This window comes from Oncorhynchus kisutch, linkage group LG13, assembly GCF_002021735.2.
Source record: "Oncorhynchus kisutch isolate 150728-3 linkage group LG13, Okis_V2, whole genome shotgun sequence".
Classification (NCBI taxonomy): domain Eukaryota; kingdom Metazoa; phylum Chordata; class Actinopteri; order Salmoniformes; family Salmonidae; genus Oncorhynchus; species Oncorhynchus kisutch.
In genome coordinates this window covers 43,151,704-43,173,247 of record NC_034186.2, presented here as the reverse complement: position 1 = coordinate 43,173,247, position 21,544 = coordinate 43,151,704, and the positions used below count along the sequence as shown (strand labels likewise).

Genomic DNA, 21,544 nt, shown 5'->3' with positions numbered 1-21,544 from the left:
CACCTTCCAACAGGGAAACGACCCTAAGCACACAGCAAAGACGACGCAATAGTGTCTTCGGGACAAGTCTCTGAATGTCCTTGAGTGGCCCAGCCAGAGCCCGGACTTCAACCTGATCGAACATCTCTGGAGAGACTTGAAAATAGCTGTGCAGCAACGCTCCCCATCCAACAGCTTGAGAGAATCTGCAGAGAAGAATGGGAGATGCTCCCCAAATACAGGTGTGCCAAGATTGTAGCGTCATATCCAAGAAGACTCGAGGCTGTAATCGCTGCAAAAGGTTCTTCAACAAAGTACTGAGTAAATGTGATAGTTCCGTAAAAGAATTCTCCAAAAACCTGTTTTTGCTTTGTAGTTAGGGGGTATTGTATGTAGATAGATTTGAAAAAATCCTCAATGTTAGAATAAGGCTGTAATGTAAAACTAATTGGAAGGTCAAGGGGTCTGAATACTTTCCCGAAGGCACTGTGTATATACAGTACCAGTCAACAGTTTGGACACACCTTCTCATTCAAGGTTTGTTCTTTATTTTTACTTTTTTCTACATTGTAGAATAATAGTGAAGACCTCAAAACTATAAAATGGCAAATATGGAATCATGTATTGACCAAAAAAGTGTTATACAAATCAAATTATATTTTAGATTCTTCAAAGTAGCCACCCCTTTCCTTGATGACAGTTTTGCACACTCTTGGCATTTTCTCAACCAACTTTATATGGTAGTCACCTGGAATGTATTTCAATTAAGATTTGTGCCTTAACTTAATTTGTGGAATTAATTTCCTTCTTAATGCGTTTGAGCCAGGTAGGTTGTGACCAGGTAAGGGTGGTATACAGAAGATAGCACTATTTGGTAAAATACCAAGTCCATATTATGTCAAGAACAGACAGCTCAAGTAAGCAAAGCGAAACAACAGTCCATTATTACTTTAAGACATGAAGGTCAGTCAATGTGAACGTTTCCACAACTTTGAAAGTTTCTTCAAGTGCTTTCGCAAATACTATCAAGCGCTATGATGAAACTGGCTCTCATGCGGACTGCCACCGGAAAGGAAGACCCAGAGTTACCTCCGCTGCAGAGGACAAGTTCATTAGTTACCAGCCTCAGAAATTAGTGTTTAAATAACAGACATCAACTGTTCAGAGGAGACTGTGTAGAAGTAGTCACCCTTTTGCCGCAAGTCATGGATTTTCTTTTAGGGATGCACTATGGCCACACAAGGGGGCATCAATGGACATGACCGTCAATTCGGTTGGGATATTTGAGGCCTGCACACATCCACACCCAATCCCCCCCGAACCCCTCCAATTAAAATGCACGAGAGCGACGACGTTCTCAACGCATTCAATTATCACACCCAGCACACAAGTGCATCCCCGTCCTGTCCAGTCCTTCCGCAGGTGTTTAGAAAATCAAAACAAGCCCCTAAGTCAGTAACATAAGCCCCTTGCCTCCTTGTTTGAAAGGGATTTTTCCTCTCCACTCCAGGCTTTGAATGCATCCCAAATGGCAGCCTAGTCCCTATATAGTGCACTACTTTTGACCAGGGCCTTGGTCAAAAGAAGTGCACTATTTAGGGACTAGTTTGTAATTGTGGACATTAGCCTTTGTTTCATTGGGAGCCCTAATACGAGGCAGCCACTCATTATCACACTGTAGTAATTAGGGCTCTGCCTGTGTGCCTCTCTATAGTTAGCGCATCAGCAGGCAGCAAAGAATGGCGGCTGCTGTAGTTAAAAGTTAATTAAAAGATAGCCATTCTAGTGTTTACACTAGATTCTAATCCCAGCCACTAGCTCCAGTATTATTTGAGGATGATTTGTATTTGTTCCGGGGGCCTCTCATTAAGGCGTTGAGGAATTAGAGGAGCCGTTGTCGTCGCCCTCTCTGAGCATATTTTGCGCCTTGGCTCCCGAGTTGATAGAAAGGGTTTGGTGATTTTGTTACTGGAGGATCCTACCCAAGGTCTAAGTGGTATTATTGCGAAGCTTATTGTGACCCCCTTATTTGTACTACCTAAACCTTAATAAATGCCAATGTTCTCGTATGTCATGTATGACTGTTGATAGCACTAGCCAGCTATGGTAATGCATTGCCTAAAAATGTGTTAGATGTATAGTCTTCAATTATGGCCCTTGTGCTAAAATGTTTGATTGGATCCACATGTGCTCACAGAGCAAGGGTTATATATATATATATATATATATAGTGTTAGTGTTGTCATGGATCCACCTCTCACCGCAACTGCTGAGACCAAACAACCCCAGTAGCAACAACAGTATTACAAAACCCCCAATGTGCAATGTAACAAAGCCCAACTTTAGAAGTGACCTGCATAGGCGAGTGAGCCCAATCTCTCTGTGCTCTGATTGCAGCAGGCTCCCTGTGAACCCTATTACCAGACACTCTGGCCAAAAGCCGTCTGGTGCGATCCTTGGCGCTCTCTGCCGCCGCTCAATTTAATTTCCTCCTGTACGTGTAATTATATTTTTCCGTGGTTCCCCTCGGGTGGTGGCAAAAGGTGAGGCTAACTTTAGACAGATTTTGTTTCTGAAAATATTTGAGGATACCCAAAGAGAGACTGTCGCAACAGCTCTCACTCTGAATCATTTTTTTTTTTCAGCGTGTAGAATTGACTCATCAATTCTGCTGCAGTAGTAATGACCTTTTTAACTTTGTTTCTTGGTGCTGTGTCAAAATAAATCCTCCCACTGTATTATTTCTGCACCATATATGTGTGTGTGTATAGGGTGGTGGGAAGGGTGGCCAGGGTGATGCCATGTTGGAGGTGGTGAGCCTGCAGAGGGAGACTGAGAGGAGCAACGGGGGACGAGGCCGTCTGGCCTCTCCGGCTGAGGAGGAGGAGCCTGAGGAAGGTATTGAACTCTCGCTCTCTGTTTTCATCCTCATTTCATCATCGTATCTGTCTCTCTCTTTCCATATTTGACATCCTCTCTCTTACCTCTTGCTCTTTGTATCTATCCATCCATCCATATACGTTGCCCTGAAGACTAACTAAGAGTGCATTGTTGTTTTCTTGGCTAGCCTTTCAATCACCTTCCAAGGTCAACATGAGAACTTGCACACCTCTCCAGGTAAAATACCTTGGCACATTGAATTCCATCCGCCTCGGCACATTGAATTTCATCCGCCGCAGTCACACGGACGACATAATTGTATTACCTAATATCGCTTGATTGAAAAATACACTATGTCTACTGCCGTAATGCTGAAAAACTTGCTATGTTCAATTTCAAAGAAAAACGACCTGCATCTCAGAGCTTACTTAGATTGCTTTTAGAAAGAGTGTGTACAAGGTGAGAGAAAAAAAAGAAATAGATTGCTTTGGCACAAATAGCTTGTTGGAGGAGCATTTGTTTTTTATTTATATATTTCGGGCAATTGTTTCTCCTCGGTGGCGGGACACCTCATACAAATGAGATCATCTGTCCAGATATTCCCCCTGAATTGAACGTTATCAACACGTTGGCTCACTTTGCATTTTCCTGAGGCTCGCCCCCCTCCTCGTATCTGGCGGCCATGAATCAACTGTGAAGTTTAATTTAGTGTGTGTGTGTGTGTGTGTGAACCGCTGTGAGGGGGAGGTGTTTGCAGGTGTGGATGTTTGTGAGGGGGAACGTTTGTGTGTGTTCTCGCTTTTGTGTCTGTGTGTTTGAGGCGTGTGTGTGTCTCAGACAGTGGGGAGTTATTTTTTTGGGGGTGTCGAGCGAGGCTGAGGCAAGACAGAATTCCAGAAGCTTTGGATGGGTTCTGGAGGCTCACCGGTTTCACTGGAGCACAGTCCAATCCGGTTAAGTAGGGTTGACTCATTGGTATCGCCGCACTGCTGCTGTGGGCTAAGACCACCTGGTATCCATCTCGCCCTCCCTCCCCGGCTTGACTCAACACTACACAGCTCTGGAAGGAACACACTGCCTGCCACTGGTTTATTACCGAAAGGATTTCACTCTTCATTTTAGGAATGCTCATTCTGTGTTTTCCCATTTCCACCACCCTTTTGAAAATATGAATATTGAATGAGTAAGGTTTTTTAATACATGAGGAGTAAGAAAACAAAGGGTTTTACATTGCCAGTGTAACAGTATAGCTTCCGTCCCTCTCCTCGCCCCTACCTGGGCTCGAACCAGGAACACAACGACAACAGCCACAGCATTACCCATCGCTCCACAAAAGCCGCGGCCCTTGCAGAGGGGAATAACGACTCCAAGTCTCAGAGCAAGTGACGTTTGAAACGCTATTAGCGCGCACCCCGCTAACTAGCTAGCCATTTCACATCGATTACACCAGCCATTAGGCTGATATTCTTGTTACATTGCACAACCTTCAATGTTATGTCATAATTACGTAAAATTCTGGCAAATTAGTTCGCAATGAGCCAGGCGGCCCAAACTGTTGCATATACCCTGACTCTGCATGCAATGAATGCAAGAGAAGTGACACAATTTCACCTGGTGAATATTGCCTGCTAACCTGGATTTCTTTAAGCTAAATATGCAGGTTAAAATATATATACTTCTGTGTATTGATTTTAAGAAAGGCATTTGTGTTTATGGTTAGGTACAGTCGTCCAACGATTGTGCTTTTTTCACAAATGCACTTTTGTTAAATCATCCCCCAGGATTGCATCGATTATATGCAACGCAGGACACGCTAGATAAACTAGTAATATCATCAACCATGTGTAGTTATAACTAGTGATTATGATTGATAGTTTTTTATAAGATAAATGTAATGCTTGCTAGCAACATACCTTGGCTTCTACTGCATTCGCGTAACAGGCAGTCTCATTGTGGAGTGCAACGAGAGGCAGGTGGTTAGAGCGTTGGACTAGTTAACCGTAAGGTTGCAAGATTGAATCCCTGAGCTGACATGGTAAAAATCTGTCGTTCTGCCCCTGAACAAGGCACTTAACCCACCGTTCCTAGAACGTCATTGAAAATAAGAATGTGTTCTTAACTGACTTGCCTAGTTAAATAAAGGTATAAAAAAATCTGCGCCCAAAAATACAGATTTCAGATTGTTATGAAATCAGCTCTAATTAATCGGCCATTCCGATTAATCGGTCGACCTCTAATACAAGACACAAAATGCATCCTCAGACATCTTTCTAGGGATTTAATGACTAGTGTAACTAAACAAACCCTCTTCTTATTACAGCACTTTAAGTACACAAACTAGAGCCGCCAGAAAATGTGTAGCGAGCTGGCATTTCTCCCAGTACTTTTCAATCTGGTGTGACGCCCGGCACATCACTTTCAAAGCAGCAGGCACAGAACACGTTTACCAGACATAGTCATTAGTTTATGACTTAGAGGAGAAAACCTTTTTTCACACTTATTTTGACAAGTTGACATAGTACCTCCCCCAATTTCTGCCTGTTTTATCTAGCGACTACGACCCTGTCCCAGTGTCACCCCCCACACTCGCTTCGGCAGGTGGATTCACTTGTCAGTCACAGTGGTCTCCTAGCTGCAGCCTACAGAGCCTCAGCAACCACGCCTCTCAACAGCTTAGTTGCATCTCGTTTGACAGTCTGCATTCTGCACTTGGTTTCTTTTTTTCCGCTCACTCTCCTCTCCTGCCTGAGATGTGCCTGTACCAATCCGTCGAGACTCTACTCCCAGCTACGTCAAAAGCGAATGTATGGTCCACAGAGGACTTCCAATGTGTGACTGCCCACTATGGCATGGACTTGGGCAGAAATCAGCTTGCTGTTTTACCAGAGCTAAAGAGAGGCAAGGGCCTCAGAACAGTGGATGACATAATGAATGAATTAAAGGGCATGGGAATGGTTGGCCGGCTATACCTAGAATTAGCTAAACTCATCCATATTTTTTTGTGATACCAGCGTCAGAACGACTGCCAAAGCACAGAGGCTTAACAGTATGGCTATTCTTCACCCGGACAGGTGGGCAGCGCTTTACCTAAATAAAATAAAGGAATATCTTTGCACTTAAATTAGCAAAAATAAAATACACTTTTGGAATGTTTTAACCTATAAAAAGATCTCTCAGCTTTTGGAGCTTAAATAAAGACAATGTAACCCTGTAACCCATGCTTTGCATAAAGCTTAGACTTCCTCCAGTGACAAAAAAAAGTTTCCTGTTGAAAAGCGGTATCCCAAGTATAAATACAGTAAAGTACACACACTTCAGAAAGATCGTAGAAATGTTTAAAGAACGTAGAAATGTTTAACCATTTTATTAAGCACTAATTAATGCAAGTCTTCGTGTATAGGCCCTTCTCCTTCAGTGTAGCTCACTGCCCAAGCAAAGCATCAATATAAAATAGCCTACAGGCAGTGAGCAGACCCGGTCAGCTTAAATAGACTGCCAATAAGGCAGGCGTGATTGTTACTCATCTCTAATTGCTGCCATCTCCGCTGATGTGTCAGCCTGAGGCGGGGCACTCGGTTTCCCTTCTGAACTGGTTCCGCTTAATTTCAGAAAGAAAATGCCATGTAGAAATATGTTTAACCATTTATTAAGCAATGAATAATTCAAGTCTTGACATATAGGCTCTGCTCCTTCAGGGTAGCTCACTGGCCAGGCCAAGCAAAGCATCAATATAAAATAGCCTACAGGTAGTGAGAGCGGTAAGCTATACCCTTCCCCAAAACAGCAAAACCTTATGCCAGCCGACTGTGTAGCTATGCCAGATATCATCACTTGACCAGCTAAAGTAAACCTACGAGGGCCTCCTGAGCGCGGCGGTCTAAGGCACTGCATCACAGTGCTAGAGGTGTCACTACAGACCCAGGTTCGATCCCGGGCTGTATCACAACCGACTGTGATCGGCAGTTCCATAGGGCAGTGTCTGAGGGTTTGGCTGAGGGGGCTTTACTTGGCTCATCGCGCTCTAGCGACACCTTGTGGCGGGCCGGGCACCTGCAGGCTGTCCTGTGTTGTCAGTTGAACGTGTTTCCTCCGACACATTGGTGTGGCTGGCTTCCGGGTTAAGCGGGCGGGTGTTAAGAAGTGCGGTTTGGTGGGTCATGTTTCGGAGGACCAATGACTCGACCTTCGCCTCCCGAGCCCATTGAGGAGTTGCAGCGATGAGACAAGATTAAAATTGGGGATAATGGGGTAAAATATATAAATAATTGCATAAATATAAAGTCAACCTACAATCGCAAGAATGAATACTATGTTGGAATGTTAACCATATATGGCTTAAACTGAACGACTTATGACTCCTATCCCTCCTGACGTACTGCCGTGTACCCTCGATTTAAGGCCAGATAAGCTTCATCTTGGCACGTGTGGACTATCTGCCTATCTTGCCAATGTAGCAGTGTGAACCCAGCTGCCCTAGAGACGCACCGCCGGGTGCTCTCACTGATCTATACGAGTAGCCTGATCATCTGTGGCCGACATGAAATATCTATCATCTAGTGGGCTCCCGAGTGGCGCAGCATCTCAGTGCAAGAGGCGTCACTACAGTCCCTGGTTCGGATCCAGGCTGCATCACAATGGGCCGTGTTTGGGAGTCCCATAGGGCGGCGCACAATTGGCCAAGCGTCGTCGGGGTTTGGCTGGGGTAGGCCGTCATTGTAAATAAGAATTTGTTCTTAACTGACTTGCCTAGTTACATAATGGTTTAAATATATAATTTTAAAAAAAGCACAACCTAAGCAATATGCACGGAACTTGACTGCGATAACAACCAAAGCAATGATATTGACTGTTAGCTGAACCTTAATTTAACTAGGCAAGTCAGTTAAGAACAGATCTCTGAACGCCGACATAGCGATCTATATAAGGCATGGAACTCGCAAATGAACTCATCACTTTTGACGTCCATAATCTCCTTGGCGTTTCATCTTCATCATAGTGTTCATAGGAAGCAGAGGACCAGTACCCCATGATCTCCAGTGTGGATGCAGGGACAGATAGAGAAGCCGTTGAAGCTGCGCCGATGCAAAACGGATAAGCTTTCCTATGGCTAAGGATATGGCCCCGCAGGAGGAGACAGAGCCATGATGAAAAACCAGTATCTTGTCATTGGTTTGCCTGCATCGGTGACGAATAATGGATCACCCAGAGTGGCCAGTGGTCGCCATTGCAGGTAGCGTACATGGAAAAGAGGACAGAAAGGAGAGTTAGTTTGAGCAATGGTAGCTTTACCCTTCCTATCAGTTTGGGAATGCTTACCCAACACGGTGAACGTGTGTCCCTGATTAAATCGTGAGACCATGCAATGATTAAAGAGAAATTAAAATGAACTGTATTTTCCTACTGTAAAAACTCATAGAAAGACAACTGCCTCAAGTACAAATGATTGTATGAGCCGTACACCCTTAACATGAATCTATTTATATAGAATGAGGGTGATAGTGACCTTTGTCGTTGCCTGAACATTGCTCTTTTGAAGCCCATTTGGCAGATGCAACATAGCTAATGGCCCACAGGCCGACAATCATGATCATATACCAATACTGCAAGAACTCGGGTAGGTTTCAAAATCCTCAGAAACATTTTAAATTGTAGCATGGTAGCAGCAGACGATTAGAGAGAAGTAGCAGCGGCGACGCAGAATTGGTTGCCAATAGCTCAGAGCTAGCCCTCGGCGCTGACGATGGAACCAGAGCCGCGATGAGATCCAGTGTCTTCTCACTGGTTGCCAGCATCAATGTTGAACAGAAGTTCGCCAGCTGCTGCCCGTGCTCAGCATGCAGGCAGCGTAACATGAGATAAAGCAGTGTTAGTTCCGGTGATGACAAGTGTTCCACATGTGAGCATACATAATGCAAACAGAACTTAATGCAAACAGATCACGCAAAAACGAAAGGGAAGGAACATTTGAGTGTGTTCAGACTGAAGCACCCCTTGAAGCCATCATACAGACCGCATCTGGAAAAGTGTATTTTTGAACACCATTGCCTTAACGTGATTTTCAAACCTGCGCTACTGAGAGAGGAGATACTCTTTTGTTATACCTGACTGAATTTGGAATAGAAAAGACATGCGCGGTTATATAACAGAAGACATTGTACAGAGAGAAGACCATACAGTCGACTGCTGTATGGTACAGCTCAGCATACCATCACGTAGCAAAAAAACCACACAGTATTACTAAAACCCGAAACCGCAGCTAAACGTTAGCTACGTACCCACATCTAAATAGCCTAATGTCATACTGAAATTGCTCAGCAGTAGCTGATGCGTCTGCAGCGTGCACAGTTGGGAGTGACCTGATGATCAAAACCTACAAATAGTCTACCTGAGTTGAAGGCTTACCGGCAGATACCATTAGACATAGCCATGAGAGAAGAATAAATGACCTGATAACGAGAGTAAGACCCCATAGATTACTAGAATAAGCCTAAAATAAGCTCTAAGAGACCTTCCCAAAAAGAGGCAATGAATGCTTGATCACTAACACTGATCGCCACGTGGGTGTTAAGCAATCCCACCACATGCGGGTAATCCTAGTATAAACAGCCCATCTAACATGGTTGCAGCCTTGATTAGTCATCGCACAGCTATACGGCGTCAGCTCCCCCACTAAGGTCCAGGGAGATAACTTAAAATCTGAAGAGGAAAGGTTAGGATTAGGCACAAGTATTAATTTAAAATGAGGCCTCAATCCTATAGAACATTTGTGGGCAGAACTGAAAAAGCATGTGCTGGCAAGGAGGCATACAAACCTGACTCAGTTACTCTAGCTCTGTCAGGAGGAATGGGTCAAAATTCACCCAACTTATTGTGGGAAGCTTGTGAAAGGCTACCCAAAATGTTTGACCCTAGTTAAACAATTTAAAGGCAATGCTACCAAATACTAATTGAGTGTATGTAAACTTCTGACCAACTGGGTGATGTGATGAAAGAAATAAAAGCGGATATAAATAATTCTCTCTACTTTTATTCTGACATTTCACATTCTTAAAATAAAGTGGTGACAGTGGGACAGTTATGTACATGCATTGGACAGACTATTGTAGCGTAGGGTGTGAGATGCGACTGAAATTTCTCGGGTGAGGAGAGAGCTTGGCATGAAGCGCTGGGCATCTTGTTGTTATGACATGCATTAGCTATCTGAATTAGGCCCACAGAATTATACCTACAGAGGAGCGACTTCTATGAAGGAACTATGAATGTTGTTGAACTTCAGAGAGTTGGCTTAACCTGGGGTGGCAGGTAGCCTAGTGGTTAGAGCTTTGGGCTAGTAACCGAAAGGTTGCAAGATCAAATCCCTGAGCAGACAAGTCAAAAATCTTGTAAGCCCTTAACCAACAGTGCAGTTTGAAGCATAATCTACTTTAGCTTCTGGAGGGGATGGTAGCCTTCACACACACACTTGCAAATATATGTTGCGTTTTTTTGTGGGACTGGGAAAAAAATGGCAGGAACGTAAAGTTATGTTATTAACCAGTTCCCTTGCTTTGAAAATAACTGTTGTGTTCCTTGAATGTATTTTAATGGTTTTTGTTTCTGTTCCCTGAACTGGTTCCAATTCCTGCTTTAAATCCTACCCTGTCATGTCACAGATTAAAAAATAAAATATGACCTTGATTCTCATCTTTTAAACCACAGATCATGGAAACGTGCCATTTTTACATATGTAGACATGGTATGGCGCTGGAGAATATGAGTTTGAAAAGTGGCGGAATTGCCCTTTAACGTCGTGTGTGTATAGAGTGAGATTCATATTTAAAGACATAAATTAGGGTTGCTGGGACTTTTTTCAATGAGTGCAAAACAGGAGAAATAACATCACCATTTGGACTCCAAAGGTGCCCAGAACACACATTCCAATGATCCAACAATGTAAACAAAGGTGGCTTTTCTGGCTTCCTGCAAGCACAGCTTTTCCGACACTGCACTTCTCATTTTTTCCCGGGACAGCATGCTGATTCTTACTTGATGATGGGCTCTTGATTGTAAGGGGTTGGAATGGTCTTTGGACAAGTTTTGTTAGCAAGCCTTGTTATCCAGGGAAACCTACAATAAGTACATTTACAGCACATCGTTACAGTAAGTTGCAGCTTGAATGTGCTCTGGGTACATTTTCTGCATTCTGCTGGACCTTACTCTGCTCTGCTGGAGTGGTACCATTCCATTCCAACTGCAAAAAGAATAATAGTTGCTTCTGAGTGAGATGTCTGCCCACACCTGTCTTTTGAACCTTGGTACCTCCTTGGCGTTAGAGAGGCACTCTCCAAGGCCGGCACAGTGTCCAAAAAAAAGCCTTGCCAGGGAGGAGAAGCCATTCACAGTAAAATGTACAAGCATTTCTAAAGGTTCTGCTGTGTTCCAGCTGCTGGTGTAGGCGGTCGTGAAAAGAAAGCCTTTCAGGGACTTCTAGCTGGAGGTCAGTCGCCATTGTAGACGGGATTGAAAGCTTTCCCAGTGTGTGAGGATGCTGCTGCTACTGCTGCTGCCCGCCTGCACATTTCTTGCCAGTCACACGTGCGCATACATTTTCTTGTATTATTGTAAATTACAATGTGCAGCAGTGTGACCCAGAATGTCTCCTTTTTCTCTATTTTTCAGTCAGCCCACGGATTTTTATTTTCAATGTGCTTTTTTTCATCCACACGAGCACACACGTGCACGTTCACATGCATTCACACAGCAAACATACAAGCACATGCACACTCATGACCCTACTGAATGGGTGGCAATATACACACCCCCAGCTCAAACCCTCTGCTCATGTGCTCATCTCTGTACCTCGCCTATGAGATATAGGCTTTGTATGCAGCGAAGTCTGTTAGAAAGACCATATACTCTGAATATTCACTGAGTGTACAAAACATTTGGAACGCCTGCTCTTTCCATGACAGAGACTGACCCCAGCAATGCTCCCTGTAAGCAGCTCATTGACGAGCAGTAGCCCCAAGGCTGCTGCGCAGCTCCACCCGGGACTGCCATGCAGAAGAAATATCAGTCCACAGAGCGAAGCATGAGATTGAACTTCACCTAACTTTCTAGAGCAGTGGGCACCAGCCGGATTGACTGGTCGATCTCCAAGACATTCCTAGTCGATCGCCAAACATTTTTGTTTAAAAAAAACAATGGTAAAGCCTTGTTCCTATTTTCTTTTTAATTCTCGGGCTGTTGGCAGTAGGTGCACCCGACTTCAGCTGCCCTGTGCACCAGGGAGGTGAACTGTTGCCATTTTGAACCATTTCATGTGTCTGAAGGTACAAATTCTACCTTCCCGGTGGTCCCGGAGAGCAAATCAAGTGCAATAGCCCTACCGCTCGCAAATTGAATGGCTCAGAATACCGTGTCTGCAATAAAGTAGCAGGCATAAAAGAAAGCTACAGCGAAGTTGATACTGTGAGATTTCAAAACGTTTAAAAACCATGACTAGAGAGAGACTGTCAACAAATACAGCAACGAGCTGCTGTTTTTATGATTGAGTTCATGTTTAAGTTCTTACTCAGCACTGTCAAAACTTTGTATTCAACACTTTAAAAAGCCATAAAATGTGCTTTCTTCCTATTTCCATTCATCTCTACAACAAGCATTGCAGCAGGATAAATGAGTGTATCCATAGGCTTGCGTTGTTATTATTAGCGGCTTGCGTCTTTTTGAATATCAAGGAATATTTCTCTTTCCTTTTTCATGTGAGTAACGACATGAATTTGTGCATAAGGCAGAAATAATGCGGTGTGACTCAAGTTTTGCCATCAGCTGGAAGATTATCCCTTTTTTTGGTTAGTGTCAGTGGAGGAAAGGGAGAGCGGAAGGACTTTGAGAGGCAGACCCTCAGTCTGCTGCTCTCCCTCCTCTGAGACTGACCATCAGTAAAATGACCACCTAGTAAAATGAAAAGCTCACTCCACTGTGCCTCACAAGTAATACAACAATGGATCTATTACCGGGGTGATCATATTGCCTACCTAATATTTAGACATTTAATTGGAAAAAAATGTCCTAAACAACAATACATTGGCAGGCAATTGAAGCAATGATAATGTATTGGGTCTTTAGCTTACTGCACAAACCTCATTGCTACAGTACTGTTTTTTATTTTTTTTTATTTTTTTATTTCACCTTTATTTAACCAGGTAGGCTAGTTGAGAACAAGTTCTCATTTGCAACTGCGACCTGGCCAAGATAAAGCATAGCAGTGTGAGCAGACAACACAGAGTTACACATGGAGTAAACAATTAACAAGTCAATAACACAGTAGAAAACAAAGGGGGAGTCTATATACAATGTGCAAAAGGCATGAGGAGGTAGGCGAATAATTACAATTTTGCAGATTAACACTGGAGTGATAAATGATCAGATGGTCATGTAGAGGTAGAGATATTGGTGTGCAAAAGAGCAGAAAAGTAAATAAATAAAAACAGTATGGGGATGAGGTAGGTGAAAATGGGTGGGCTATTTACCAATAGACTATGTACAGCTGCAGCGATCGGTTAGCTGCTCAGATAGCTGATGTTTGAAGTTGGTGAGGGAGATAAGTCTCCAACTTCAGCGATTTTTGCAATTCGTTCCAGTCACAGGCAGCAGAGTACTGGAACGAAAGGCGGCCAAATGAGGTGTTGGCTTTAGGGATGATCAGTGAGATACACCTGCTGGAGCGCGTGCTACGGATGGGTGTTGCCATCGTGACCAGTGAGCTGAGATAAGGCGGAGCTTTACCTAGCATAGGTATGTTGCATAGGCTTACGTTTAAAAACAAATCTTATATGAAATTGACCATTGCCATATATGGATCTTTGACATTTACTTTGAACTGGACTGTGTTTACCGCATGAGCGGTCTTGAGTAGATGCGCTTGTTTTGATATTAACGTGAGAGCTGCATGTAGCCACGTGTGCACATTTGATTCATATCCTTTGCTAGTTAGTGAGTTATTAGCCCAATTTATAGATCATTTGTAGCCAGCAATGGGGGACTGATTTGCTTTCTACAATAGCACAAAACATATACATTTCGAGAGAGCTTAAAAAAGAGTCAGGTAAAGATATTTTTTTGTTTAAAGGGGCCATGTTGTGTTTGGAGACAGGCTTGAATAAGCTAAGTAGCCAGTAGGCAGAGGGTAGCATCATTTGTCTGATTCTCTGTAATAATGGTTTGGGAATAATGCATTTTATTTTGTAAAGTTGTTTCTTGCATCAAACAACACATTTTCAGTCACCTCCTTGTCTGAAGGACAAGTAGATAAACAGGTTAAGGTCAAGCCCTGCATGGTTTTTATTTTAATTTTTTTATTCTCATGGAATGTAGGCCTACATTGAACACTACACACTGGCTGCTACTGTAGGCTGAATGATAGAACAGCTATTTCCATGTTATGGGATGTATTTTCTCCATTGTTTTTGATGATAGGCCACTCTGGTAGGCCTACATTATGATCAAATAGCCACAGTTGCCTACTTGGCCACTGTTAAAACTGTAACTTAAAGCGGGTACAGACTCAGTGTTTACAGTAAATGCTCGCTGGAACTTGCACAGAATATTCACAATTGTCAAGTTTGCGCTCAGCAGACCAGAAATTTTCTCAGCGCTGAAAAAATCTATAGGGAACATTGCTGACCAGGTGAAAGCTATGGTCCCTTATTGATGTCACCTGTTAAATCCACTTCAATCAGTGTAGATGAAGGGGAGGAGACAGGTTAAATAATGATTTATATCTGTGTTTATTGTTTATTGGCTTATTTCACTGTAGAGCCTCTAGTCCTGCTCACTATACCTTATCCAACCTATTAGTTCCACCACCCACACATGCAATGACATCTCCTGGTTTCAATGATGTTTCTAGAGACAATATCTCTCTCTTCATCACTCAATACCTAGGTTTACCTCCACTGTATTCACATCCTACCATACCTTTGTCTGTACATTATACCTTGATGATATTTTATCGCCCCCAGAAACCTCCTTTTACTCTATGTTCCAGACGTTCTAGACGACCAATTCTCATAGCTTTTAGCCGTACCCTTATTCTACTCCTCCTATGTTCCTCTGGCGATGTAGAGGTGAATCTAGGCCCTGCAGTGCCTAGCTCCACTCCTATTCCCCAGGCGCTCTCTTTTGACGACTTCTGTAACCGTAATAGCCTTGGTTTCATGCATGTTAACATTAGAAGCCTCCTCCTTAAGTTTGTTCTGTTCACTGCTTTAGCACACTCTGCCAACCCGGATGTTCTAGCTGTGTCTGAATCCTGGCTTAGGAAGACCACCAAAAATTCAGAAATTTTAATTCCAAACTACAACATTTTCAGACAAGATAGAACTGCCAAAGGGGGCGGTGTTGCAATCTACTGCAAAGATAGCCTGCAGAGTTCTGTCCTACTATCCAGGTCTGTACCCAAACAATTTGAACTTCTACTTTTAAAAATCCACCTCTCTAAAAACAAGTCTCTCATCATTGCCGCCTGCTATAGACCACCCTCTGCCCCCAGCTGTGCTCTGGACACCATATGTGAACTGATTGCCCCCCATCGATCTTCAGAGTTCGTGCTGCTAGGCGACCTAAACTGGAACACCCCAGCCATCCTACAATCTAAACTTGATGCCCTCAATCTCACACAAATTATCAATGAACCTACCAGGTACCTCCCCAAAGCCTTAAACACGGGCACCCTCATAGATATCATCCTAACCAACTTCCCCTCTAAATACACCTCTGCTGTCTTCAACCAAGATCTCAGCGATCACTGCCTCATTGCCTGCATCCGTAATGGGTCAGTGGTCAAACGACCTCCACTCATCACTGTAAAACGCTCCCTGAAACACTTCTACGAGCAGGCCTTTCTAATCGACCTGGCCGGGGTATCCTGGAAGGATATTGATCTCATCCCGTCAGTAGAGGATGCCTGGATATTTTTTTTAAAATGCCTTCCTAACCATCTTAAATAAACATGCCCCATTCAAGAAATTTAGAACCAGGAACAGATATAGCCCTTGGTTCTCCCCAGACCTGACTGCCCTTAACCAACACAAAAACATCCTATGGCGTTCTGCATTAGCATCGAACAGCCCCCGTGATATGCAGCTGTTCAGGGAAGCTAGAAACCATTATACACAGGCAGTTAGAAAAGCCAAGGCTAGCTTTTTCAAGCAGAAATTTGCTTCCTGCAACACTAACACAAAAAAGTTCTGGGACACTGTAAAGTCCATGGAGAATAAGAACACCTCCTCCCAGCTGCCCACTGCACTGAAGATAGGAAACACTGTCACCACTGATAAATCCACCATAATTGAGAATTTCAATAAGCATTTTTCTACGGCTGGCCATGCTTTCCACCTGGCTACTCCTACCCCGGACAACAGCACTGCACCCCCAACAGCAACTCGCCCAAGCATTCCCCATTTCTCCTTCTCCCAAATCCATTCAGCTGATGTTCTGAAAGAGCTTCAAAATCTGGACCCCTACAAATCAGCCGGGCTAGACTATCTGGACCCTTTCTTTCTAAAATTATCTGCCAAAATTGTTGCCACCCCTATTGCTAGCCTGTTCAACCTCTCTTTCGTGTCGTCTGAGATTCCCAAAGATTGGAAAGCAGCTGCGGTCATCCCCCTCTTCAAAGGGGGGGACACTCTTGACCCAAACTGCTACAGACCTATATCTATCCTACCGTGCCTTTCTAAGGTCTTCGAAAGCCAAGTCAACAAACAGATTACCGACCATTTCGAATCTCACCATACCTTCTCTGCTATGCAATCTGGTTTCAGAGCTGGTCATGGGTGCACCTCAGCCACGCTCAAGGTCCTAAACGATATCTTAACCGCCATCGATAAGAAACATTACTGTGCAGCCGTATTCATTGATCTGGCCAAGGCTTTCGACTCTGTCAATCACCACATCCTCATCGGCAGACTCGACAGCCTTGGTTTCTCAAATGATTGCCTCGCCTGGTTCACCAACTACTTCTCTGATAGAGTTCAGTGTGTCAAATCGGAGGGTCTGCTGTCCGGACCCCTGGCAGTCTCTATGGGGGTGCCACAGGGTTAAATTCTTGGACCGACTGTATACATCTGTATACATCAATGAGGTCGCTCTTGCTGCTGGTGAGTCCCTGATCCACCTCTACGCAGACGACACCATTCTGTATACTTCCGTCCCTTCTTTGGACACTGTTAACAACCCTCCAGGCAAGCTTCAATGCCATACAACTCTCCTTCCGTGGCCTCCAATTGCTCTTAAATACAAGTAAAACTAAATGCATGCTCTTCAACCGATCACTACCTGCACCTACCCGCCTGTCCAACATCACTACTCTGGACGGCTCTGACTTAGAATACGTGGACAACTACAAATACTTAGGTGTCTGGCTAGACTGTAAACTCTCCTTCCAGACCCATATCAAACATCTCCAATCCAAAGTTAAATCTAGAATTGGCTTCCTATTTCGCAACAAAGCATCCTTCACTCATGCTGCCAAACATACCCTTGTAAAACTGACCATCCTACCAATCCTCGACTTTGGCGATGTCATTTACAAAATAGCCTCCAATACCCTACTCAACAAATTGGATGCAGTCTATCACAGTGCAATCTGTTTTATCACCAAAGCCCCATATACTACCCACCATTGCGACCTGTACGCTCTCGTTGGCTGGCCCTCGCTTCACACTCGTCGCCAAACCCACTGGCTCCATGTCATCTACAAGACCCTGCTAGGTAAAGTCCCCCCTTATCTCAGCTCGCTGGTCACCATAGCATCTCCCACCTGTAGCACACGCTCCAGCAGGTATATCTCTCTAGTCACCCCCAAAACCAATTCTTTCTTTGGCCGCCTCTCCTTCCAGTTCTCTGCTGCCAATGACTGGAACGAACTACAAAAATCTCTGAAACTGGAAACACTTATCTCCCTCACTAGCTTTAAGCACCAACTCAGAGCAGCTCACAGATTACTGCACCTGTACATAGCCCACCTATAATTTAGCCCAAACAACTACCTCTTTCCCAACTGTATTTAATTTTTATTTATTTATTTATTTTGCTCCTTTGCACCCCATTATTTTTATTTCTACTTTGCACATTCTTCCATTGCAAAACTACCATTCCAGTGTTTTACTTGCTATATTGTATTTACTTTGCCACCATGGCCTTTTTTGCCTTTTACCTCCCTTCTCACCTCATTTGCTCACATTGTATATAGACTTGTTTATACTGTATTATTGACTGTATGTTTATTTTACTCTGTGCCGTTGTATCTGTCGAACTGCTTTGCTTTATCTTGGCCAGGTCGCAATTGTAAATGAGAACTTGTTCTCAACTTGCCTACCTGGTTAAATAAAGGTAAAAAAAAAAATTATAATAATAATCTTCAAGACAATTGACATGCATTGTGAATGTGTGAGGGGGAATGGGCAAGATACAATTTTGAAGTGCCTTTTGAACAGGATACGGTAGTAGGTGCCAGTTTGTGTCAAGAACTGCAACGCTGCTGTGCTTTTCACGCTCAACTGTTTTCCGTGTGTATCAAGAATGGTCCACCACCCAAAGGGCGTCCAGCCAACTTCACACGACTGCTGGAAGCATTGAAGTCAACGTGGGCCATTGTACCTGTGGAATGCTTTCGACACCTTGTGGTCCATGCCCCGACGAACTAAGGCTGTTCTGAGGGCAGAAAGGGGGTGCAACTCGATATTAGGAAGGTGTTCCTCATGTTTTGTGCACTCAGTGTAGTTTGTAAGATATAGGCCTCTATGTTGTCTATGAGATGAATGCCATGTTTGTAGTCTGCGTTATAGGCTCTGTACACAGCCTGTGAGATATAGGCTTTGTTTGCAGCCAAGCCTTTGAGGAAGACAATATATTCTGTATATAGTTTGTAAGATATTGATTAGTGCATGTAGTCTGAGATACAGTGCCTATAGAAAGTAACCACCCTTAGATTTCTGAAAATGTTATTGTTGCAAAGTGGGATGTATTTAATTCTGGGCTTTCTTGTCAATCTACAAAAGAAGAAATGAAATGAAAAATGAAAAATAAAACGCTAATATACCTTGATTAGTTAGGTGTTCATTCCCCTGAATCAAAACATGTTAGAAACACCTTTGGCAGCAATTACAGCTGTGAGTTTTTTGGGGGGTAAGTCTCCAAGAGCTTTTCTCTGTCAAGGTGATGGGTATCATGGCTAGGTAGCAATTTAAGTCTTGCCATAGATTATCAATTAGATTGAAGTCAAAACTGTAACTTGGCCACTCAGTGTCTTCTTGGTAAGCAACTCCAGTGTATATTTTGCTTTGTGTTGTAGGTTATTGTCCTGCTGAAAGGTGAATTGGTCTGTGGTTTGCGCCGTCACGTTTTTCATCCTGAAAACTTCCCGGTCTTTGCCGATGTTAAACATGCCCATACCTTGATGCAGCCGCTAACATGCTTGAAAATAAGGAGGCAGTTATTCAGTGACGTGTTGTTGGATTTGCCCCAAACATAAGGCTTTGCATTTAGGCCAAAGAGTGTGTTCCTTTGCAGTATTACTTTAGTGCCTCGTTGCATACATATGCATGTTTTGCGTATTTCTATTATGTATATTTTAATATTTTTTCACTCTGTCATTATTGTGGAGTCACCACAATGTTGTTGATCCATCCTCAGTTTTTGCTCATCACAGCCATTGAACTCTGTAGCTGTTTTCAAGTTTCCCTTCCTGTCTTGCAGCTCAGTTTAGAAGGACTTCGTCTTTGATGTGTCTGGGTGGGTTTAATACATCATCCACAGCACAATGATTAACTTGACCATGCTTAAAGATTTTTTCAATATCTCATTTGTCATTGTTAACCATCTAACAATCACTGCCCTTTATAAGGCTTTCCCTGGTCTTGGTAGTTTAATCTGTGCTTGAAATTCAATACCTGTCTGGGGGACCTTTTTAAAGATGTTTTATGTATGGGGACAAAAGAAGGGGGCTAGTCATTCATTCACTTTCACATTATTTTTTTTATTGTTGATGATCAATGACCGAAAACTACAATGAACGCAACAAAATGTGAAAAGTTCAGGGGGGTTTGTAGACTTTCTATAGGCGCTGTAGCCTCCGCATGTAGTCTGTAGGATCTGAGATAAAGCCTCTGCGTGTAGTCTGTAGGATCTGAGATAAAGCCTCTGCGTGTAGTCTGTAGGATCTGAGATAAAGCCTCTGCGTGTAGTCTGTAGGATCTGAGATTAAGCCTCTGCGTGTAGTCTGTAGGATCTGAGATAAAGCCTCTGCTTGTAGTCTGTAGGATCTGAGATACAAGCCTCTGCGTGTAGTCTGTAGGATCTGAGATACAAGCCTCTGCGTGTAGTCTGTAGGATCTGAGATAAAGCCTCTGCGTGTACAGTCATGGCCAAAAGTTGAGAATGACCCAAATATTAATTTTCACAAAGTCTGCTGCCTCAGTTTGTATGACGGCAATTTGCATATACTCCAGAATGTTATGAAGAGTGATCAGATGAATTGCAATTCATTGCAAAGTCCCTCTTTGCCATGCAAATGAATTGAATCCCCCCCAAAACTTTTCCACTGCATTTCAGCCCTGCCACAAAAGGACCAGCTGACATCATGTCAGTGATTCTCTCGTTAACACAGGTGTGAGTGTTGACGAGGACAAGGCTGAAGATCACTCTGTCATGCTGATTGAGTTTGAATAACAGACTGGAACCTTCAAAAGGAGGGTGGTGCAGAAACGGAATAGAGCTAAGCACAGGCAAAGTCCTAGAGGAAAATCTGGTTGTCTTTTTTATTTATTTTTCTCTCCCCAATTTCGTGGTATCCAATTGGTAGTTAGTCTTGTCTCATCGCTGCAACTCCCGTACGGACTCGGGAGAGGCGAAGGTCACGAGCCGTGCGTCCCCCGAAACACAACCCAACCAAGCCGCACTGCTTCTTGACATAATGCGCACTTAACACGGAAGCCAGCCACACCAATGTGTCGGAGGAAACACTGTACACCCGGTGACCATGTCAGCGTGCACTGTGCAGGAGTCGCTAGTAGGCGATGGGACAAGGACATCCCTGCCGGCCAAACCCTCCCCTAACCTGGACGATGCTGGGCCAATTGTGCACCGCCCCCATGTGTCTCCCATCCTCCTGCGACACAGCCTCTACTCAAACCCAGAATCTCGAGTGGCACAACTAGCACTGGGATGCAGTGCCTTAGACCGCTGCGCCACTCAGGAGGCCCGTGCTGGAAGACAAATCCACCTTTCACCAGGACAATGACCTGAAGCTCAAGGCCAAATATACACTGGAGTTGCTTACCAAGAAGACATTGAATGTTCCTGACCTAGTTACAGTTTTGACTTAAATCTGCTTGAAAATCAATGGCAACACTTGAAAATGGATGTCTAGCGTTGACCAATTTGACAGATTTTGAATATTTATTTTGAAATAATTTTGAATAATATTTTAATAACGGGCAATCCCGGTGTGCAAAGCGCTTCGACTTACCTGGAAAGAATCACAGCTGTATTTGTGCCAAAGGTTATTCATAACGTTTATTGAATACTTATCTAATCAAGATATATTAGGGTTTCATTTTCCAATAATAATGCAATTTTTTTATTCCTCTTTCCAATTTGACAGAGTATTCTGTGTAGCTCGTTGACAAGAAAATTCCAATTA

The 21,544-nt window shown here is 43.5% G+C and overlaps 1 protein-coding gene across 2 annotated transcripts in view; it reads left to right on the top strand.

Moving 5' to 3' along the window:
- LOC109902324 (rab GTPase-activating protein 1-like) overlaps positions 1 to 21,544 on the top strand; it is a 162,881-nt gene that overhangs the window by 41,185 nt on the left and 100,152 nt on the right. For both annotated transcript variants that reach the window (XM_031786311.1, XM_031786313.1), the window contains exon 11: positions 2,751 to 2,877. In XM_031786311.1, the coding sequence (XP_031642171.1) occupies positions 2,751 to 2,877 (127 nt within the window). The remainder of the gene's footprint in view (positions 1 to 2,750; positions 2,878 to 21,544) is intronic.